The following is a 21,233-nucleotide window of genomic DNA, read 5'->3' as shown; positions in this document are numbered from 1 at the left end:
AGGTGGGAGCTGGTGCCACAGGCAGCCGAGACGGCAGTCCCTGGCCTTCCGGGCAAGAGCACCTGCACCCAGGTGTGGAGTTGTGAGGGGCCCTCGGACCCGCCTGCCAGCGCCGGGCCACAGCTCGCCTGCGGCCTGGCCACTCCTGAGCCCCTCTCCTTGGCGCCTGCCCTCGCTGCGAAGACACGCAGCCCTGCTCTCCCACCGTGGGTGTCTCTGCAGGGGTGCCGCGGCCAAGTGTGGAGGGATGTGGGGGAGGGGGGAGGCGGGAAGGCGAGGCCCCAGGGGCTGCGCCACAGGGGCCGTGGGCTTGGGCTCCTGGGTGCTTTCTGCTCTCGGGCGCTGGGCCAGGCTTTCCCTGAAGCCAGTCTGGCTGCAGTTACAGCTGGACCCGCCGCGGCACACAGGACACGGGGGCTCACGCAGGCCATGGAACTTGACCGTGACCTTCGAGGAGCTGTGGCCCCCCCTGAAGCTGTGAGGAAGGGGGAGGCACCCCGGCCTGCGGTCCAGGCTGCAGCTGTCAGAGCCACCGCAGCTCCGCCGTTACCCAGACCAGAGGGGACAGCAGCGCGACTGTCCAGGGCGGGCGGTGGTGTCACACTGGCTGCTGTTTGAGGTCACACAGGACAGGAACACAACCTGGATGTCCTTCTTGGTTTTGTTCGGTTTAAGACAGGGTCTTGTTCTGCCACCTGCACTAGAGTGCCGTGGCGTCATCGTAGCTCACTGCACCTTCAAACTCCTGGGCTCAGGTGATCCTCCTGCCTCAGCCTCCCAAGTAACTGGTTCTACAGGTAAGCACCACCACAGCCGGCTAATTTTTAAAAAATATTTTGTAGAAATAGGGTCTCGCTGTGCCTAGGCCGGCCTGGAACTCCTAAGTGATCCGCACGCCTCACCTCGTAAAGTGCTGGGATCACAGGCGTGAGCCACTGCGCGGCCACTTTGGGTTTTTTTTTCAAGTTACCTTAAGACTGACAGACTCCTGCCCAGTCTCCTCCTACCTGTCTTTAATTCCATCTCCTGCCTCTGCGTTTCCACACACCCTGTGCCCTCCCAGAATGAGGGGGAGGATTTCTTTTTTAATGTTGGCCTTTACTCTTTTTTTTTTTTTTTTTTTTATAGACACGGGGGTCTCACTCTTGCTCAGGCTGGTCTCAAACTCCTGAGCTCAGTGATCCTCCCGCCTCGGCCTCCCAAAGTGCTGGGATCACAGGTATGAGCCCCACGCCCGGCCTAGGAGGATTTGGAAAGCAGCAGCAAGGACACTGGCCAGAAGGCTGGCTGCCGCGCAGGGAGCGCTGGGGGTGCCTGGAGCTCTGCACCCGCAGCCCTGCACCCGCAGCCGACCTCCACAGTGACTTAGTACAAACATCTTTACCTAGAACATGTTAATGCTTTTTTCATATAACAGAAACTAGTCCCTTCAAACGTAAGTGTAGCTGTCAGGTGACATATACTAATTCATACCAAGTGGCTCGCAGTGACAGCTAAAACGGGCTTCGTCACATGGAGAGGAAAGCAGGCTCGTGGGCGCAACATTGTTCTAAGAAAGCTCCAGTTTTCAACTCCATGTTGTTGACGGTATCCTGCGTAAATGAAACCTGGGATTAATGATCACAGTTTCGTCGAGTGAGTGACATGGTGACGTGTTCAATTTTCATTTCCCATTTGGTGGTTTGAAAACACTCCGGATGGTGCCAGTCTGCGATGCTGCACGTGGCGCCTCGGCTCTGGCTGTGCATTTTCCCCAGGTTCTCGAGGCGAGTCACTGTCGTGTCCAACAGGCTCTGCCCGTGAACCTGAGACCCAGAGACTGGCTCCCTCGTGGCATCCCCAGGGGTCCACGCTGCCTCTGTCTCGTCTTCCAATCCCTTCCTGCATATTTTTGAAAAGTGCAGACAGTTATTTTGTATAATCTCCCTCAGTCTAGGTTGGCCTGATGCTTTGTGATTAAACTGCGCTCATGCATTTTGCCAGGAATGCAGAAGAGACGTGGCCTTGTCCGTCAAGGCGGGAGGTGGACGGTGGCTCCCCGGCCTCTTCCCTGACGTCCTGTTCCCCACAGTCCCTGCGGTGAGTCAGCAGGCACCGTGGTGTCTGCCCGGTGACATCCCATCGTTCCCTATCTGTAGTTTGAATTGTTGGGAAGAAACGTCCCTTTTCCACCATTTATTTGGTTACCTGTCCTTGTGGACTCATGGACGCCTGCTTTAGTCCATGGCTACAAAAGTTACTATCGTGATTGTTACTCGAGCTGTCCCAGCTCGGGCCCCTGGGAGCTCCTCCACGGTGCCCCGGCTCCTGTGTCTCTGAACACACCGTTTTTTGAGCACTTCCTCACTTTTGGGCACCAGACACGCCCCGGTTCCTTTACTGGAGGTGGGACTGGAGGGCAGGAGGCTGTGGTGGCAGCACTGGCTGCCCCTGGAGGGCCACTGCCCCCTTGCCCTGTGACCACGGAGCTGGCAGGTGCACGCCCACACCTGCAGGGCTCGCTGCCCCTGGAGGGCCACTGCCCCCTTGCCCTGTGACCACGCAGAGCTGGCAGGTGCAGGCACACACTCACTCTTCAAACCACAGGCTGTGGCCAGACCCAACGCCACCACAGGCCTCACTCCAGCCCCAGCCCCAGCCCCCACACTTCAACGCCTTTGTCCAGCAGGGAGAAACCAGGCTCATTGTCCACAACACATTTATTTGCTTGCTATTAGTATACAGTTTCATAGTTGCTAACCCAAAAAACAAACTTACTAGCAAGAGTTCATTTTTACTTTAACCTTGTAGTAGCCAGAGCAAATGCTGTTTTCCAGTTGTTCAGGTTAGTGCTTTGCCGCCCCACCCCCAGTGTGGTTTTATTATTTCTAATAGGTTTCCTTATTGCTTGGATTCTATTTTGGATTCTCCCCCAAGTGGTTTTAATTATTGATTTCAGCAGTATGTGAAGCATTACTGTGGTTCTAAGAGTCAGTTATGCAAAAGGTCACACTCTCACCCTGTTCCCATTTTCCCGTCCCCACCCACCCTGTACAGGTAACCAATGTCATTTCTTATTTGCTGCCCCTTTTTGGGCCCAAATGAGCATAAGTGTGTATTTTCTTTAGCTCTTTCCTTTTTGCATAAAGGATACTATTTTCCTTAAAACAATCCTTTTTTGTTCACCAATCTGCTGCATGGGCAGGGCTCAGCAAGGCTGGCTCATCCCCACTCCAGGCAGGGTGCTCCAGGGTCATCCTTCCTGCACTAGAGTCTTCAGAAATGGCCACACTGGGCCGCCTGGCTTTCTCCCAGCATGGAGGCTGGGTTCCAAGAGCAAACACCCCCAAGAGACGGGACATAGTGCCAGGTAAGGTGGGCCCAGAAACCAGGCCACATTCCATCCTCCTTATCCTATAAGCCAAGTAATCCAGAGTAACAGACATCATTGAGAAGTCAAAATTCCAAGTTTGTTCAAACACCTGCCACCAAATATTATTTCCCTTTTGTTGGGGATACATTTACTTTGTTGCACTTACCTCTTTTTTTTTTTTTTAAACTTGGTATACATACCCCGGACATCACTACTGGGTCACTGAACTGCCCCTCGTGCCAAGCATCTGCACAGGACAGCACTTGTGTGGCAGAACTACAACTCACAACAGTCTCTTTCTCCTGTTTGAGCACTTCAGTTGTTTCAAAGCTTTAATTTAAAATTTATAGGTTTATCATCTTGGGGGTAAATGCCTAGAAGTGGGGTTTGGGCCCAAAGAAAAGTACTTACGTGGCTTTTAAGGCATTGCCCAATCCCCCTCCAGGGCCAGAGCCACGTCCATGCCTAGCCAGGTGTGGGTGTCACGTGCTACAGTCTGCCAGCTCGTGCTCTGTGGTCAGTGCAAACTGCATCAGGAAACTGCACTTACTGATAAGTGGTGGCCAAGTGTTAACTTTTTGAGACAGAATTATTTGGATTATGTCAAACGTTTTGTAAACCGACTACTCAAAAAGTAAGATGAATAATGGTGTGGCCAGTTACTTGTGTTCACAGTAGAAAGAAAGATAGGCTATTTTGCAAAAGCTATTCAAGAAAGGCTCAACTATCATATTGCCGTTTTCCTACCTGACAGGTAACAACTGTACGTACAATATAGACACAGACAGGTATGCACAGATATGTGTTGAGCTTGTTTCATTTCAAATGAGTAAAATGTATACCGTGATGTCAGTCTAACAAAAAATATCCCCTAGAAAACTTGACTCTCTCCCCCATCGCACTTACCCACAGCACTCCGTCAGCTCAGCCAACGCCGCCAGGGAGGGGCAGACGTGACTGGCACGTGCCCCCGGTGCCCACACCACAGGCGGGCAGGGACCCTCGGAGCTCTGTGGGTGCCGACACCCCATCGATGTGTGGTGTGAGCCGCACACTGGCTCTGAAGCAAAAGGGACTTCGCTGGGCCAGTGTGATTCACTGACCTCACAGAGCATCATGAGGGTAAATTTAAGAATTCTGGTGCCATTGCTATCAGCTTTCTCCAAATGAAAGGCTTATAAAGTACTGCTTCCAAGGTAATAGTTTACAGCTAAATAGAGATTTTTGAAAAATTAAAATGTTAAGGGCCAGGCATGGTGGATCATGCTTGTAATCCTAGCACTTTTGGAGGTCAAGGTGGCTGGTCACTTGAGGCCAGGAGTTCAAGACCAGGCTGGGCAACAGAGCAAGACCCTCCTAATAAAAAATTAAAATGTTAGATTTTATTTTACCACATCTGAATTAAGTGTGGAAAGGTAAAACAAAATGGCAGATACAGTCATGCTACAGAATATCTAGATAACGAAAGTAATACTGAGAGACAGGCCTGGTTTAATCAAGAAGTAATTATGACATTTGGTTCTTAACAATATGTAAATACAGCAATCTCTGAAGGATTTGGCAAACATTTATTTTTTTCATTTTCCAGTCTTTTGCAGTAGACACAGATTTACTCAGAATAAAGCAAACTCAAGAGCACACGAGCTGAGCGCAAACAACAGGCTAACCGGCAGCCCAGGGTGACAGAGCACCCTGAGACTCGGAGCAGGAGCCTCGGACAGACGCCACCACCCAGACGCTGCGGTCCCTGCACTGCCAGCCCAGGTCACAGGGCGACTGTCCAGGGCGGGGCAGCTGTCCCCAATTTCTGGTCACTACCTAAGAACAACGGGCACAGCTGCGTGTTATCTTTGCAGACAACTGCGTCCCCTCAGTGTGTTCTACAATAGGTTAGATATAAGGCCACAATATTTACTTTAGACAAACCCCTTAAAGTAGTAATTGTAGTATCAATGTTATCCATTCTTTTGAAATAGAAAGTGTTTTAACTGAATTAAGGTTACAGGTAATTTTTAAAATACTATATATATGATAACTAGTATATTAAAATTGTTTATATTTAGTATCTAATATCCAAATAAAATTGACTACCGAATTGTTACAGTAGATATTAATCAGTCTGACATGCTTATTAATTGATCCCATAGGTATACTTACAGGTCAGCATGGTTTTAGTGTCTATTCTTTCATTTCACTAAAAGAAACGCAGCATTCACAGAACAAATAAACACAAGCTATGCCGCCACCCAAGGACCATGGTGGCTCCTCAGCTCTGCTGCAAGCTCAGATACAAATCCCCGCTACACGAACAAAGCCGGATTCCGATTCTTCATCAAAAGGTGCTGGTGGAGGTTGTCAGACGCCTTCCGATATAGATCCTTAACAGAAAAAGTAATCAGTAGTTAATGTCGTGTTGCCATTCCTGAGTGATTCTGCACAACAGAAACAGGGAATCACTGTGGTTATTAGCTTATGGAAGGGGACTGGCCATTCAATCCATACTATGAAAAATTTGTGACAAAGCTGTAATCTTTTTTTTTTTTTTTTTTTTTTGAGACAGAGTCTCACTCTGTTGCCCGGGCTAGAGTGAGTGCCGTGGCATCAGCCTAGCTCACAGCAACCTCAAACTCCTGGGCTCAAGCCATCCTCCTGCCTCAGCCTCCCGAGTAGCTGGGAGTACAGGCACGTGCCACCATGCCTGGGTAATTTTTTATATATATATTTTTAGTTGTCCAAATGATTTCTATTTTTTTTTTTAGTTAGAGATGGGGTCTTGCTCTTGCTCAGGCTGGTCTCGAACTCCTGAGCTGAAACAATCCTCCCACCTTGGCCTCCCAGAGTGCTATGATTACAGGCGTGAGCCACCGCGCCCGGCCAGCTGTACTCTTTTATCAAATGTTTTATTCATCAGTGTGTATTTTATATTGATCTAATTTAGAAAAACAGCCAACTACATTCTCACAGTGCCCTGCGCTAAATGCAGGTGTATTGAGAGACCAGCCAACCTGCCTTTGCGTCCCTGAAAAGCCCCGCCTCGCAGTCCAGGTGCCCCAGCCCTGCCGCAGGGGTGTCAGGGACGCTTCCCACGGCACTGCTCGAGCTAACGCAGCAGGCATCCCTCGGGGAGGCAGGACGGGCTCCAGGAGAGGGGACAGGAACAGCAGCCTGGCAGCCGGATTCAGGCTGAGGAGCACAGCCTGGGAGGTTTCCGGGGCGGATCTTCCCCCGTAGATGTTCATCAGTCTGACGTGCCTACTAATTGGGAGGCTGCTGAGGGCTTGGGGGCGGAGGGCGGATGGCACCATCAGGCTCCGAGACTCTGGCAGGGGCTGCAGAGCTCCACCCTGAAAAGAAGGCCTGAGCCGGACGTTTAAAACCCAGAGATTCTGCTTGCTCGTTCTGGAAAAGGCTCTGGAGACCAGTCTCTAACAGACTCCACAGTGCCACGGACGCACTGGCCACAGTAAAGGCAACGGGGCTGTCGGCGAGAGCAGGTACGAGCCCAGGGACAGCCACGCGCGGGGGTTGGGGGGCACGAGCTGGGGACAAGGGGACACCCAGGGCCTGGCCCAGGAAACCGAATGGACTGAGCTCCATCTTGAACAAGGTGACATCTGTGTGGATCCCCTGGGTCTGGGGTCCAGAGCCGAGGTCGGGAAGGGAACTATGCTGTCACCTCCCCCAGAGCTACAGAGCTGGGTGTAGCCTGCTCGGAGACCCCCAAGGCCCCATGTGCCCCAAGACAGAAAACAGACCAGCCCCGTGTGCCACAGAGCTGCCTCTGGGGAGAGGCGGCTGTGCGACAGCTGTCTCGCCCGCCTCCTCCTGCCCCAGACAGAAGCCCAGTGCGGCCCCGAGCCCACGGCAGCATCCCCGCCTGTCCCACAGCAGGCTGGCGAGGCCCCCGCCTGGACGGAGACAGGCGTGGGCGAGGAGAGGCCCCGGGCACCCTTGGCGCCCTGCCCTGCCCCTCAGCGGCTCCACCGAGGACTTCACAGCCACAGCCGCACCCACCTGGTCTCCCGCTGTTTTCTGCAGAGCTACTTAGTACCAGAAGCCAGAATACCGGAAACCTCACTTTTTCCAACACTGCTGGCAGCTAAACAGAACGACCCTGCCCCACAGCGAGAGCCGAGTCACCAAGACCCTCCGCACAGTCGGCGGGGCCAGTCCAAGGCGGAGCCCACAGACAGACTGAGTAGACCACGCGCGACACGGACAGGGACGTGGATACAGCACTCCTGCTCCGGCCCCACGACACGACGGGCCACGACAGGCGGCCTCCTCAGGGGAACCTCGGCAAGGCCGCCCAGTGGGGAGCCCTGGAGGGGGGGGCCCTGCCGGGGCTGCAGCCGCTCTGCCCCTGACCCAGATGTGACCTCGTGGGCATGTTTGTGAAAACACACCAACTGTGACTCACCCCCCGACCTCACTAGAACATTTAAAAATAATCACTGAGAGTGAACCACCCCCAGACACGCTGTGCCAGGAGCAGTGACGTCACCTACCCCAATCCAATGGCCAGGAGATGAGAGAGCAGCAGAGACGGAAGGAAAACCTTCAGGAACTCGGCCGAGAATATGCCCCCTTTCTTCATGACGCTCGTGTTCCTCATGCTGAGGGTGGCCGTGCGCCTCGGGTGCTTGAAGAGGAACTCCCTGTGTGGGGACACGCCCGAGCCGGTCAGCGCCCCTCTGCCAAAGGAAGAGCCCAGGTCCCGCCGATCCCGAAAACACTCACTTGGGGGGAATATTTTCTGGCCGACTTGACCAATCCCATATCCAGTCTGAGCTTTTCTTCAAGATGCTCTCAACTTCTTTCCTCCTCTCAACGTAATCTTCCTCAGACTGCGATAAAGCAGAGCAATTTAAGCAGACTGAATGATCACATCCACACCAGAAAGCACCCTCCTCCCACCGGAGCTTTAGACCAGCGAGCTACACCCAGGGCCACTCCTGCTCTCGGGGACCAAGGGCCGTCACGCGCCCGGCCCTGGGGACAGACCACGCCCCGCGGGTCTCTGAGGCTCCAGTGGCACCCAGGGCTGCGAACACCGCCCTGAGGAGCTGGCGTGACCTGAAGACAGAGACGTGAGGACAGCACTGGCTGTGACAGAAGAAAGGCACCTACAGTGGCTCAGGGTGTGGCCCAGGAGCGGCTGCTGCTCGGCAGGTTTGAAAGATGCTCTCGGGTAAGCAGCAGGAAAAGGCAGAAATTTATCTAACTACAATTCCTGTCGTACTTTCCAAGTTACGTAACAGGACAGAATATTAATTAAAAAGCATTTTAAAATGTGGGATTGTAAGTGTTTTTCTCTACTTTTTTTGGATTTTCACAATTCTATACCTGCACATGTAATTCCTTTTTAAAACAGGGGAGAAAAATCGTTTGAAATAGTGAAAACACTCTAGAATTAATTACCCAACCTGCCAAACGTCTGGGTGCACCAAAGCCAGGCCTGGGCCCCGACGCCAGGGTGCGCCCACAGCGGGCCCTACTGCACCGCGGAGACCTAGGGAGTCCTGGTGGGGCCGGGCGATGTCCCCGAGAAAGCCCGGATGACGAGGCCCCGGTGAAGGCGGCCTCAGGGAAAACTAGCACAGGAGGGGGGGGACTGGCCCCGAGGGGCCCACACTTCCTAAGACAGCTTTGGAAATAAATACAGGAAAAATTCCTGGAAAATTAAGGCAAAAAGCCAGGTACACTTTTTCCTCAGACTGCCACCTGCAGGAGGTTTTGTGGCCCCACAACAACGCTAAGTGCCTGACGAGTGAGGCCCGTTAAACACCAAGTTCACGTCAGAGCAGTGACCACACAGGGAATGACCGGGCTGAGAGCTACTGATGCTTAACCAGCCGAGCGCCGTCAGCGCCGGGTCCTAGCACGGTGGGTGTGACCCTGGCAGGCAGGCGCGAGGCCTGCTGGGGGGCACCTCCATCCCTCACACCACAGGGCAGAAGGGCCTTGCACGACCCTGCGGGTGACGCCCGACCCAAGCAGCTCACGGACAGTAAAATCCACTCTGCCCAGCCCACAGCCCAGAAGAGGGAGAGACACGACCCAGTCACTGGCCCTCAGCCACCCTTCCCAGCGGCCAGCCACTCGCTCAGGCTGCAGACACGAGGGACCCCACGGCCCTCAAGGGCCCCTGGATACACGCAGGGCAGGGGCCCACGCTGCGCCTGGGGACCCCAGCCAGCTGGGGGTGAAGCCGTGTGCTGCCATGTCCCACCCACACAGTTACAGAAAGAAAGGGCAGGGACACCCTTAAAGCCAGAGTGTGCTCAGTTACATTTAACACCGTTCCCTGTGCCAGGAGATCACAGGTGCTCACAGCTGCACCTTCTTCCCGCTCACCTGAGAGCTGTTTTTCTCTCCGATGCTGTGGGTGTCTGTTTCGGAAGCTCTGTTGATGTCCTGTGGTGTCTGTGAGCGCGGCGGGCTTTGACAGGGATGGAACAGAAGAGAAGAACAGAACGTCACGTTAACATGCTGTCAGCAGAAGCCAAGCCCCAACGGCAGGGGGACTGTCTCTGGGGAAGGGCTCTCACCCTCCGCCCCGCGTGAGCCAGGCCCAACTGTCCCCTGGTCCTTCAGAAGGCATCTCCTACGGAGGAGGCAAGAACAGCTGGCGGGTGGCTGGCTCTGTCACCTGCCGCCTGTGTGGTCTGTCACACAGCCCTCCCTGACCTTTGGTCACTAACTCAGCTACGTTGCCTGGGCTCCGCTAACCAGGAACCCTGCGGACGTGACCCACTTTACAAAGGTGGCTGACAGGACGGGGCTGTTTGTTGTCTGTTTGCTCCCAGGCTTTCATGTGGTCCTGCCACAGACAGAGCTCCAGGTCACGTCCTCGCACCGATGGCAAGGACTGCAGCGGCGGACACCCCCAAACCTGGCCCACACCCCATCCTCAGCAGCTCTGCAGGGTTCAGGATACTCACACCTACCTGTCACAGTGAGAGCTCGGGGACACGGGCAGTGTGACGCTCACACCTACCTGTCACAGTGAGAGCTCGGGGACACGGGCAGTGTGATGCTCACACCTACCTGTCACAGTGAGAGCTCGGGGACACGGGCAGTGTGACGCTCATACCTACCTGTCACAGTGAGAGCTCGGGGACACGGGCAGTGTGACACTCACACCTACCTGTCACAGTGAGAGCTCGGGGACACGGGCAGTGTGACACTCACACCTACCTGTCACAGTGAGAGCTCTTGGAGCTGCTCCGTCCGGACTCATGCTGGGCATCCAGCAGTATTTTCTCCATGTCACCATTATAAAGAGACACCGAGGCCGGCACGCTGCTCCCGTTGCCACCGTTGCTGAAGTGCAGCTCCACCCAGGAGCCTGGCGGGACAGACCCAGGGCAGAGTCTGAGCTTCCAGCCACTCCGGAACCTGACCCTAACCGGCCCCGGCCCACCCTTCCACCTCCAGAGGCACCGACAGCCACACGGTGCCCTCACGCCCACTTCGGCCCTTTTCTGACAGTCACTGGTCTGCTGTCACTCTCTGGGCACAGGAGGGAAGCCCCTGCTGAAACCATGCACCTGTGTCTGCTCTGTCCCCAGCAAACGTCCCCTCAGTCTGCTGTGCCACCAGAATCAGTCAGAACGCTTTCTTGTGCTCAACTTTTAAAAGAAAAGGCCGATGCCAACGTAAGCTTAAGGGTTTACCGTTTTCTTTAAAAGGCCTGGGCTCTCCCTTGCCACCTGCCCCGCACCCCGCCCCGCATGCTGGCGCCAGGCCCTGCAAGGGTCACTCGTGACCGCAGTGTGGACGTCAGGGATCGGGCTGACCTGCTCTGAGCAGAGCCAAGGCCACTTCTGACTGCAGTGGCCTGTGGAGAGCGAGGTGCCCTCGGGGACCCCCAGAAAGACCTCTGGGGAGGACCCGCACTCGCCATGGCTTGTCTTGTGTGGCATTTCTGATTTCTCATGAGCTGAACACTTTGTGTGTGTACCGGCCATCTGGATGCATCTTTTTGAACCTGGTTGCTCAAATCCCTCATTCCTCTCCACTGTCTTCCTCCTCTATGTCCCCAGATTCGGTTTCCTTCGTTTAAGTACATTCCGGCTGATGTTGCCCCTGGTGAGCCTCTTCACTCTCGTATCCTCTGACATACAGAGTTCTTGATCTTAATTCAGTCGAATTTGGCAATCCCTTCCTAAGCTCAGGATGTTCTGTTCTTTTCAAACAACTCTGCTGTTTTGACATTTACATTTAAAATCCACCTGCATTTAATTTTTACGTGTGCTCAGAAACAAACACCACCCGTGGAACACGGCGTCCGCACACCTCCCGCCAGAAAGCACTGCACACACATGCTCGGTCTGCTCCGGGGTGAGACAGCGCCACTGCGTGGCAGGTCTGTTTACCCGAGACCGCCCTGCCGGAGAGAGCCCTGCCCTGCCCTGCCCTGCCAGAGGGAGCCGGAGAGAGCCCTGCCCTGCCCTGCCCTGCCCTGCCCTGCCCTGCCCGAGAGAGCCCTGCCAGAGGGAGCCGGAGAGCCCTGCGGTGCCGGTGCCGGGGGCGGCTGCTGCGGGGGAGGGTGCAGGCAGCCTGCAGGAGACCAGAGGACTTACATCTAGGAAAACTGAACTATTTTTGTTTCACTATAATTTTATTAAGTACAATAACCATCCTGAGCTGCTGCCTGTCCTTAACCCAACAGGTGCCAAGCGGCACCACGCAACTGCGGGGAACCGGAGCCGCCTGCTCGTGGAGCCATCGTGTGCACCGGCAGCAAGGCAGGCGGCCGTGCGTCTCACCGGCCCGCTCCCCGGGAGGCCGGGCCCGGCCTCAGGGCGCCACTCGCCGCAGCGCATGCATCTCAGGCACAGCGAAGGCCCCGGCATGAAATGGAGATTTGCAGCTCCCGCCACCAGGAGCCCCCGGTAAGCTGCTAGCGCAACAGTGACACCAATTTTCAAATGAACACGTGATTTTTCTCTTCAGCCTCTCGCATGGCCGCACGCTGTCCTGGCCGACGTGAAGCGTGTCACCAGTGCCCGGGAAGGCAGGGCCGGGGGTCACTGGAGGGAAGCCCAGGCCGCGCTGCCCGAGGCCCGCACACAACGGCACCCTCGCAGACGCTCTCGACCGCACAGGCCACACACGCTGACCAGCGTCACAAAACTCGAACCGTGACAGTCCTTCGCCAGCGCCCGCCCTCCCCACAATAGGGCCACGGCCGTTCCATTCTTCCAGGCCCCGTCTGTGGCTCAGAGTCCGGGCCCGGCCCAATCCACTAAGTTCAGGTGCTGCTCGGCCCTCTCGAGGTGTCTGACACACGTGGGGTTTGGGGTACGGGGTCCTTCCCTCCACACCACGCCTGACACCAGGTGTGGGCGCCCATTCTCCACACCAACCGCAGCTCTGACCACCAGGCGCGAGCAGCAGATGCCCAAGTGAAGGGCTCAGTGCCACAAGACCGCCCCACTTCAGACGAAAGCCGACAATGTGGCATCCAGGTCCCCACTCTGCGCGGGCAGCTACGTATTTAGGGGTTCTCATACGCCCCCTCAGGTTCAATAATTTGCTAGAACCCATGGAACTCAGGAAAACACCGCACTTATGTTTGCCAGTTTAAAAGACACAATCCAGGGACACGGCAGTGAGGGAGGCCACACTGCCACCCAGTGCTCTCCGGCTGCCACCCGGCTCTGACGCGGCCGCGCTGCGGCTCCCGGAACACTAGGAAACCCCCAGCCGCCTTCACAAGGGAGCCAGCACCCGCCCCGGCCTCCGCAGCCTCCGCAGCCTCCTCTGCTCCGAGCTGTCTTGCCGGCCTTCCCTTCCCAGCCCTTCTTCCCAAGTCTGTCCTGCGACACAGAACTGACTCCTCGGTTCCTGGGGGCAGCACTTTGAGGGACCCTCTCCCCGCCCCGTCTGCCACACCAGTGCTGGGGACGGGCACCGGGTCCGCTGCCCTCAGTCCCTACACTAGGAATGGTCATTTAAAGAGAAAAGTCCAGCCTTTCAAGCCCAATATTCTTTTTCTCTGTGTTCATTTTTAAGATGACAATAGTTAACATTTGTCTGCAGAGCCTTACACTTTACCTAGAAGATATCCTATTGTCTTTCACCTCAACCAAGAAATGTCATAGTCCTCTTTTTAGTGGAATATTTGAATTGTACTTACTGAAAACCAAAATTTTAACTTATCGTAAAGCTACTATATTGTAAGTGAGTATTACTACAATAGTGTAGGCAAATGGTTGAGTAGTCTGGGATAGAATCTAGAAATAGAATCCAGTATGGAAAGGTGGAAAATCAATTCAGTGATAAAAGAATAGTTTATCTGATAAATGATTGTACCTTTAATTGACTCTTCATTTATAATAAAGCAAGAACCACACTACACTTAAAAATAAATTTAAGAAAAAAAAAAAAAATACAGTTCAGAACAGCCAACTGTCCTGGTGCCCCGCTCAGAGTAGCGTATTCCAAAGAGGCTCCTTATGAGTGACAAAAGACACTCGTCACTCTGAAATCCCCAGGGTTTAGGCACTCTGCGCCAGGAACTAGGATCAAAGACCAATCCTACCGCATCCCGCAGGGGCGACTGGAGACTCCGGGACACAAGCTCAGCCCTGCTGTGATCCATCTGTGCTGCTGTGGCAGGATCCCACACCACGGGTCACTTACACAGAACAGAACAGAACTTTATTTCTCACAGTTCTGGAAACCAAGAAGTCCAAGACCAAGGCACCGACACCAGGGTCTGGCGAGGGCCTTCCTGCTGTCCCCTCACATGGCAGAAGGGCCCCTTAAAGGCATCCAAACCCCTTCACAAGGGTGGAGCCCCCGTGGCCTAAAGCCCCCATGGCCTAACCACCTCTTAAGGCCTCGCCTCTTAATTCCCTCACATTGGCCACAGTAGAGCTTTGTTTATAAAACCGTTATAAAATCACAGAGTCCTAAACATCCCTGAGAAAGAAAAATCCCATTCTGGATTGTCTGCAGCTAAAATCTTTGGGTCCAAAAGTTGTACTCCAGGGAGTGATTTACTAAGGGACAAGAGTTTTATTATTAACCTGCAACAACTGGGCAGGAAAGTACATTTCCTGGAAAATGAAAAACATGTATGCTGTTAACACTTATACGTATGCTAAACCGTGCTACAATACCTACATGCCAGTTAACTAGGATCATTCGTCTTTTTAAGTAAGAAAGAAGGGGATTAAAGGTGCTTAGTGACCTTAGAAAACTTCCTCATAATCACAACTAATTTCTTTCAAATAACTTCAGTATAATCAGGGCCCAGAAAGTTGGTGGTATTGCTGATCCAAGGAAAAGCCCCCATTCCTGATTTTTTTGTTTTTTCCAGAGACACTCAATGTCACCCTAACAGAATGCAGTGGTGTCATCACACCTCACTGCGGCCTCCAACACCAGGGCTCAGGTGATCCTCCTGCCTCAGCCTCCAGAGTAGCTGGGACTATAGGTGTGCGCCATCCTGCCCAGCTAATTTTTCTATTTTTAGTAGAGACGGAGCCTCACTCTTGCTCAGGCTGGTCTCGAACTCCTGACCTCAAACAATTCTCCCGCCTTAGCCTCCCAGACTGGTAGGATCACAGGTGTGAGCGACCGCCCCTGGCCCCCATCCCTAATTTTTGTATGTCCCCCTCCTCACTTAAAATTTACATTGCTAACCAGATACACAGCAAGTAAATCTTAACCTCCCTCCAAACAAGGTAGAGATTAGCAGAAAGCCTAGCTACGACGAATATTTAAATCACATTCCGGAAAAAAGTGATAGGTCTGACTTACAAATCAAATGCAATCCAACACTTTTAAGTTCTTAATCCATTTTAGTTTCCATTTATTCTCTCATTTAAAAAAGGAAAAAAAAATTCATCTGACCTCCTGCCTCTACCGAGACCGCCTCACCGCTGGCCTCCACCCCAGCGCCGACTCACTGACCACAGCCAGCAGAGCCCCGCCTGGAGCATGAGCTCGGGGCCCACGTGCACAGGCCATCCACATACCCTAGTTGGAGGTGCAGATCCCCCTGGGCGAAGGGAGAACCGCCTGGTGCTTTTCCACGCCCCCAAGTCCAGCCCCACCCACTCCCAAAATGCTGATTCGGAATGCCAGGGTGGAACCCAGGCAAGTCACCGAAAAAGCTCTAGGCATGAGGCCAGGGCTGAAACCCACTGCCCCCGGGATGGCAGGGGTCCCACACAGCCGGCAGGGACCAGGGAGAAAGTCAGAAGGAGCAGTGCAGAGACCCTGCGGAGGCCTCACAGCTGCTGAGCATGAGGGAACTGACACCCCGAGGAAGGGCTGCTTCCTCTGTGAGGACAGGTGTTCAGAAACTGCTGTTTACACTTAAAAGCTTCTCAGGGCAGGTGGGAGAGGACCGAAAGAGACTTGACTGTCAAGTGACTGTCAGCCTCTAGTCACCTGGCAGATAATCCAGGTTACTGGCTTCCAACAGGATTCAGTTTCCCTGGACCTTCCCTTTGCCAGGCTGTCCCGGATCCGGGATCCTGGACCCTGGGCTCAGGCGCTCCCGTCACTCGGGCTCCGGGCATCCCCATGGGCCTTTAGCTGAGTGCCTGATTTCTCCCCAACTGCTGCTGCTGGCCTCACTTCCACTTAACCTCTGGACTCCACGGTGTCGGTCTGTAAATGCAGGTGCTGGGCCAGAATCTAAATGTCTGAAACCCATTCAAATCCTGAAAGTGCACGATGCTCCCACTCCCCTCCAAAAGAAACACTAGTGTTTCCGCTCCTCACACGACTGTGCCTATGGGGGTTGCCTATGGCAACAGAACCATCTGACCAGTGGCACATACAGCCGTGGGGGGGGCTTACATCATTACCCTGCAGCCTCAGAGTGGAGGGCAAGCTCTTTACTCAACTGCCACCCTTGAGCTGAAGACAGAGGGCCCTCAGGGAAGCCACGCGCCCCTCCACCCCTGAGCGGTACCACCACAGCCTGGATCTCCCGCCTGCACTTGAGGAGCAATGCAGCTCAGGGGAAAAGAAAGGCCAACACAAGCATCCTGCTAGCAACAACTTTGGAATTATCAAGAGATAAGAGGGAACAGAATCAACCCATTTTGCTGTGAACTCCTCCGGGGCAGAAAAGCATTTGGCCCCAGAGGGTGCAAGCAAAGGCCAAGTCTGCTGCTCCGTCTGTGGGTGGAGCTCCCAAGGCTCAGTGCAGAGGTAAACAAGCGGCAGCAGAACCAGAGCCAGGCAGACAGGGCAAGTGCTGCCTCAGCCACGAATCCAAGCCGGACTCGCGCCTGGCAGGGCAGCTGCGGGCTCCACGTGACAAGCGGCCCCTCCTGCGAGCGGGGCCGGCAGGGGACAAGTGCCCTGCCGCACGTACACGGCCCGGGAGCCCTCCCACCTTCCCGTGTGCAGCCACTTCCCACACAGGGCACAGCACGGGGGACAGAAACCCCCGGACTCTGGGGCGGCCGTGTCGCCCCGTGACTCAGCAGCCCGGTGGCCCCTTGGCCCGCACGGCTCTTCCCAGACCGGCCGAGCGCAGGCCACAGGCAGACGTGACAAACAACCAGCGTGGCAACTCGAAAAAGGGGACTTTACACAACAAGTTTACAAAATATTCTTTGGATCTCATTTTATGAGAAAAGCAAAAAAAACCTCCCTTAATCTATTTCAAAGGAAGAATCAGTAAATGTTTAAATTTCAAGAGAAAAACCTGAAGCACAGGATTTTTAAAAATGTGGTTGTTTTGTATCATGGACCCTACAGGATGCGTTAGCGCGGCCAGTCCCGCCCAGGGAAATCCTACTTTGAGCGCCGAAATCGGCAGCTGGCGGAGCCGATCGGGTGCGAGGTTCTAGAAACCTCACAGGCTAGAGACTCGCCCTCCGAGGCCGGTTCACGCTGCGCCCCCGGCTCGAGAACTCCGGCCCCGAGAACACGAAGGTCGCCGGCCCCGGGACGGGCGCCCCGGCCGCGTCTCGCCGAGCTCGGGCCTGCGTCCGCGCGCAGGGCGGTCCCGGGTCCGGCGGGGTCGCAGGCCCGGACCAGGCCCCGCCGCCGCCGGACCCCGCGCGCCCGGGGGGAGGGAGGACCGGCCCGGCTGTCCCGGATCCCCCCGGCTTCCCCCCCGGGGTCCCCGAATCCACCCCGGGCCCGCCCGGCCTCACCCTGCAGACTCTCCTCCTGCAGCCCCGGGGCCCCGCTCTGCGACATGGCGGACGGTGGGGAGCGGGGACGGTGCGGAGCGGGACGCGCAGCGGGAGACGAGGACGCAGCGGAGACGAGGCCGCAGCCGAGCGGGAGACGCAGCGGGAGACGCAGCGGGAGCACCAGCGCCGCGGCCGAGCGCCCCGCACTGAGCGACCCGCCGGGCCGGGCGCACACGGAGTGGGGGCGGGACGGGCGGCGGCGACGGCGTCGCTCATTGGCTGCGGGGCGGGGCCTGCGCGTGCGCGGGGACGCGGGGCGCGTGCGGCACGTGCGGCGCGTGCGCGGGGCGCGGGGCGGGGCAAGGGAGGGGCGTGGGCGGGGCGAGAGGGGCGAGGGAGGGGCGGGGCGAGAGAGAGGAGGGGCGGGGCAAGAGAGGGGAGGGGCGGGGCGCGGTGGTCCACGCTTGTCATCCCAGCACTGTGGGAGGCCCAGGCAGGCGGATCCGCTGAGTTCAGGGGTTCGAGACCACCCTGAGCAAGAGCGAGAGCCTGTCTCTACGAAAACAATAGGAAGAAATTAGCCAGACAACTAAAAACATACATATAGAAAAAATTAGCCAGTCACCATCAAATTGGTTTCACTGATCATCACCTAAGAGCACATTTAGGAATAACATTAATCGGGTGTCGGGCAGATAGATGTTGGGGAGGCAGGGGATGGGTGTACACACACAACAAGTGCGATGCACCCCATCTAGGGGATGGACACGCTGGAAGCTCTGATGGGGGGCGGAAGGGGAGGTAAGGGCAATATACGTAACCTGAACTTTTGGACCTCCATAATATGCTGAAATAAATAAAAAATAATAATAAAAAAAAATTAGCCTGGCATGGTGGTGCCTGTAGTCCCAGCTACTCGGGAGGCTGAGGCAGGAGGATTGCTTGACCCCAGGAGTCTGAGGTCGCTGTAAGCTGGACTGATGTCACGGCACTCTAGCCCAGGCGACAGAGCGAGACTCTGTCTCAAAAAAAAAACAGAAAAGACATCTGCACTAGGATGTTTATAGCAGCACAATTCACAACTGCAAAGGTGTGGACACAACCCAAGTGCCCATCGACACATGAGTGGATTAATAAAGTGTGGTATCTGTTCACCATGGAGTTCTACTCAGCCATAAGCAGCAATGGTGATCTAGCACCTCCTGTACTACCCTGGATGGAGCTGGAGCCCATTCTGCTAAGTGAAGCATCGCGAGAATGGAAACACAAGCACCACAGGTACCCGCCACCAGACTGGCACCAGCTGACCCACACTAAGGTGCTCAGTGGTAGTAATACACACTGGGTGCCCGTCAGGTGAGGCGGTGGGTAAACCCACAGCTAATGGGGACGGGGCACACTGTGTGGGGGAAAGACACACTGTGGCCCTGGCTTGAGCGAAGCAAATGCATTTCATGTAACCAAAATGCTTGTACCCCCATAGTATCCTGAACTAAAAAAAAACTTCCTTTCTCCCTTGGCTATCCTCACTGTCCCAGAAACTGGCTATTCTGTGCCACAAGCAAGGGGACCCAGGCCGAAAGTCCCTGTGGTTTCCGCAATGGGAGGATCTCCGGAGCCCAGGAGTTCGGGACCAGCCTGGGCGACAGACAGAGTGTGACCTCATCTCTGGAGAAAAGTTTTCCGTACAGTGGAAGTACGTTCCGCTGTAGGGATGTGCCACCGTTTGTTTGTGTTTGCCTGTTGATGGACATTTGGAATGTTTTCAGTTTTTGCCTCTAACAGAGCTGCCGCGAGCATTCATGTACGAGTCTTTGTCTATACGTGGTCTTTCATTTCTCCTGGTTATGAAGAAATACTAGGAATGGAACGGCTGGATCATACAGTGGGTGTACATTTAGCTTTGTAAGAAACCGTCACAATGTTTTCCAAAGTGCTTGTCCTATTTTACACCCCACCAACAGCCTGGGAGAGGCCCAGCACCTCCACACCCTGCAGGCTGTCTCCTCAGTCCTTTCCATTTTAGCCACTCTTATCTCTTTGTGATTTTAATTGGCATTTCCCTATTGTTGACATCTTTTCATATACTTACTTGCCATTTGTATGTCTTCCTTAATGAAGTATTTATTCAAATCTTTTGTCTATTTTTTAACTGGATTTTATTATTGTTTAGTTCTAAGAGTTCTTTGTTTATTCTAGATACAAGTCCTTTGTCTAGAGCGATCCTCCCATCTCAGCCTCCCGATCCTCCCATCTCAGCGTCCTGGGTAGCTGGGACTACAGGCACCACCACACCTGGCTAATTAAAATAATTTTTTTGTAGAGATGAGGTCTCATTGTGTTTCCCAGGCTGGTCTAGAACTCCTGGCCTCAAGCAGTGTTGCCACCTTGGCCCCCAGTGCTGGGATTCCAGCATGAGGCACCCACCTGGCCCTATTGTAAACACTACTGTTTTTTCTTTGTGTCATTCTTGCCCAGGGGCCATGCTAATCTTTGCTGTATCATTCCAATTTTAGTATATGTGCTGCCGAAGCAAGCACATAAATAATATTGTTAAATTTTACATTTTTGTTCATTGCCAATGTATAGAAATACAATTGATTTTTGTGTACTGTCGTATCCTGCAACCTGCTCAGCTCCCCGAAACGTGGATTTATAGGCCCTCGAGGTCTCTCCAGGCAGTTACCCAGAAATGTTTAAGTGCAAATGTCTCTATTGTACCCTGGTTTCTCTATAACTTCCAGCAACTTCCTTCCCTGGGAGGACCCCACCAGTAGGCCCCAGGCACAACCTTCAAAGGGCCTGTGTGTTTCCAGTGGTTCCAGGGGAGCCCCAGGTCGGGTCATGGAACCAGGGACAATGAACTGGGAAACAGGAAAGAAACCATTGGCTCACCCCTCTCACCTTCCCTACCTTGCAAAAATTGTCACTTTCTAAAGCAGTGGTCACCAAACTTTTTTCCTCCTGTATTTTCTGGAAGAATTTTTCAAAATTCTTCTTCCATATTCTCAGTAGACATCTAGGTTTTTCATCATAAATGTGACTGTTTGCAAATGATGTTATTTCTCACATATTGTAATTATTAACATTTAATAAAACTTTTTGTAAAAACTTTAAACATACACAATGGCTGCTAAATACCAAAGTCATTTGATAGTCCCATCATCCAATTACACATTAGTAATCGTCCTTTAGCAGGAACTTTTACATCTTTCATTTTTCTTCTTGAACCTACATGTCAATTTATACTGTCTCCATATAATTTTTTTTCTTTTTTTTCATTTTTTTTTTTATTGAGACAGAGTCTCACTCTGTTGCCCTGGCTAGAGTGCCGTGGTGTCAGCCTAGCTCACAGCAACCTCAAACTCCTGGGCTCAAGTGATCCTCCTGCCTCAGCCTCCTGAGTAGCTGGGACTACAGGCATGCGCCACCATGCCCGGCTAATTTTTTCTATATATTTTTAGTTGTCCAGCTAATTTCCTTGTATTATCTTTAGTAGAGATGGGCTCTTGCTCTTGCTCAGGCTGATCTCAAACTCCTGAGCTCAAACTGTCCTCCTGCCTTGGCCTCCCAGAGTGCTAGGATTACAGGCGTGAACCACTGCGCCTGGCCCATATAATTTATCATAATGTAGCATCTTTTATTTTAGAAAGTCTTTTATTGATCAATCGTTTCTGTCAAATGCCTATGGATATACATTTAAACATAATAAAAAATATATCCTGGGACCCTAAGATTCTTTAAAAATTTCTTTTTGA

At 53.8% G+C, this 21,233-nt stretch overlaps 1 protein-coding gene and 1 pseudogene across 1 annotated transcript; both read right to left on the bottom strand.

The window, feature by feature from the left end:
• Positions 1-4,901: 4,901 nt before the first annotated feature.
• BNIP3 (BCL2 interacting protein 3) lies at positions 4,902-17,704 on the bottom strand. The gene is made up of 6 exons (XM_045568365.1): positions 17,494-17,704; positions 10,553-10,703; positions 9,710-9,794; positions 8,093-8,199; positions 7,861-8,010; positions 4,902-5,730 (listed from the first exon to the last, which is right to left on the bottom strand). Exons 1-6 carry the CDS (start codon positions 17,537-17,539, stop codon positions 5,685-5,687), a joined length of 585 nt encoding a protein of 194 aa, XP_045424321.1. The 5' UTR covers positions 17,540-17,704; the 3' UTR covers positions 4,902-5,684.
• A 2,211-nt stretch (positions 17,705-19,915) lies between these two features.
• Positions 19,916-20,015, bottom strand: LOC123650482 (annotated as a pseudogene).
• Positions 20,016-21,233: the final 1,218 nt, after the last annotated feature.

This window comes from Lemur catta, chromosome 14, assembly GCF_020740605.2.
Source record: "Lemur catta isolate mLemCat1 chromosome 14, mLemCat1.pri, whole genome shotgun sequence".
Lineage (NCBI taxonomy): Eukaryota > Metazoa > Chordata > Mammalia > Primates > Lemuridae > Lemur > Lemur catta.
Note: the sequence above shows the minus strand (reverse complement) of the source record. Positions and strands in the feature narration are given on the sequence as shown.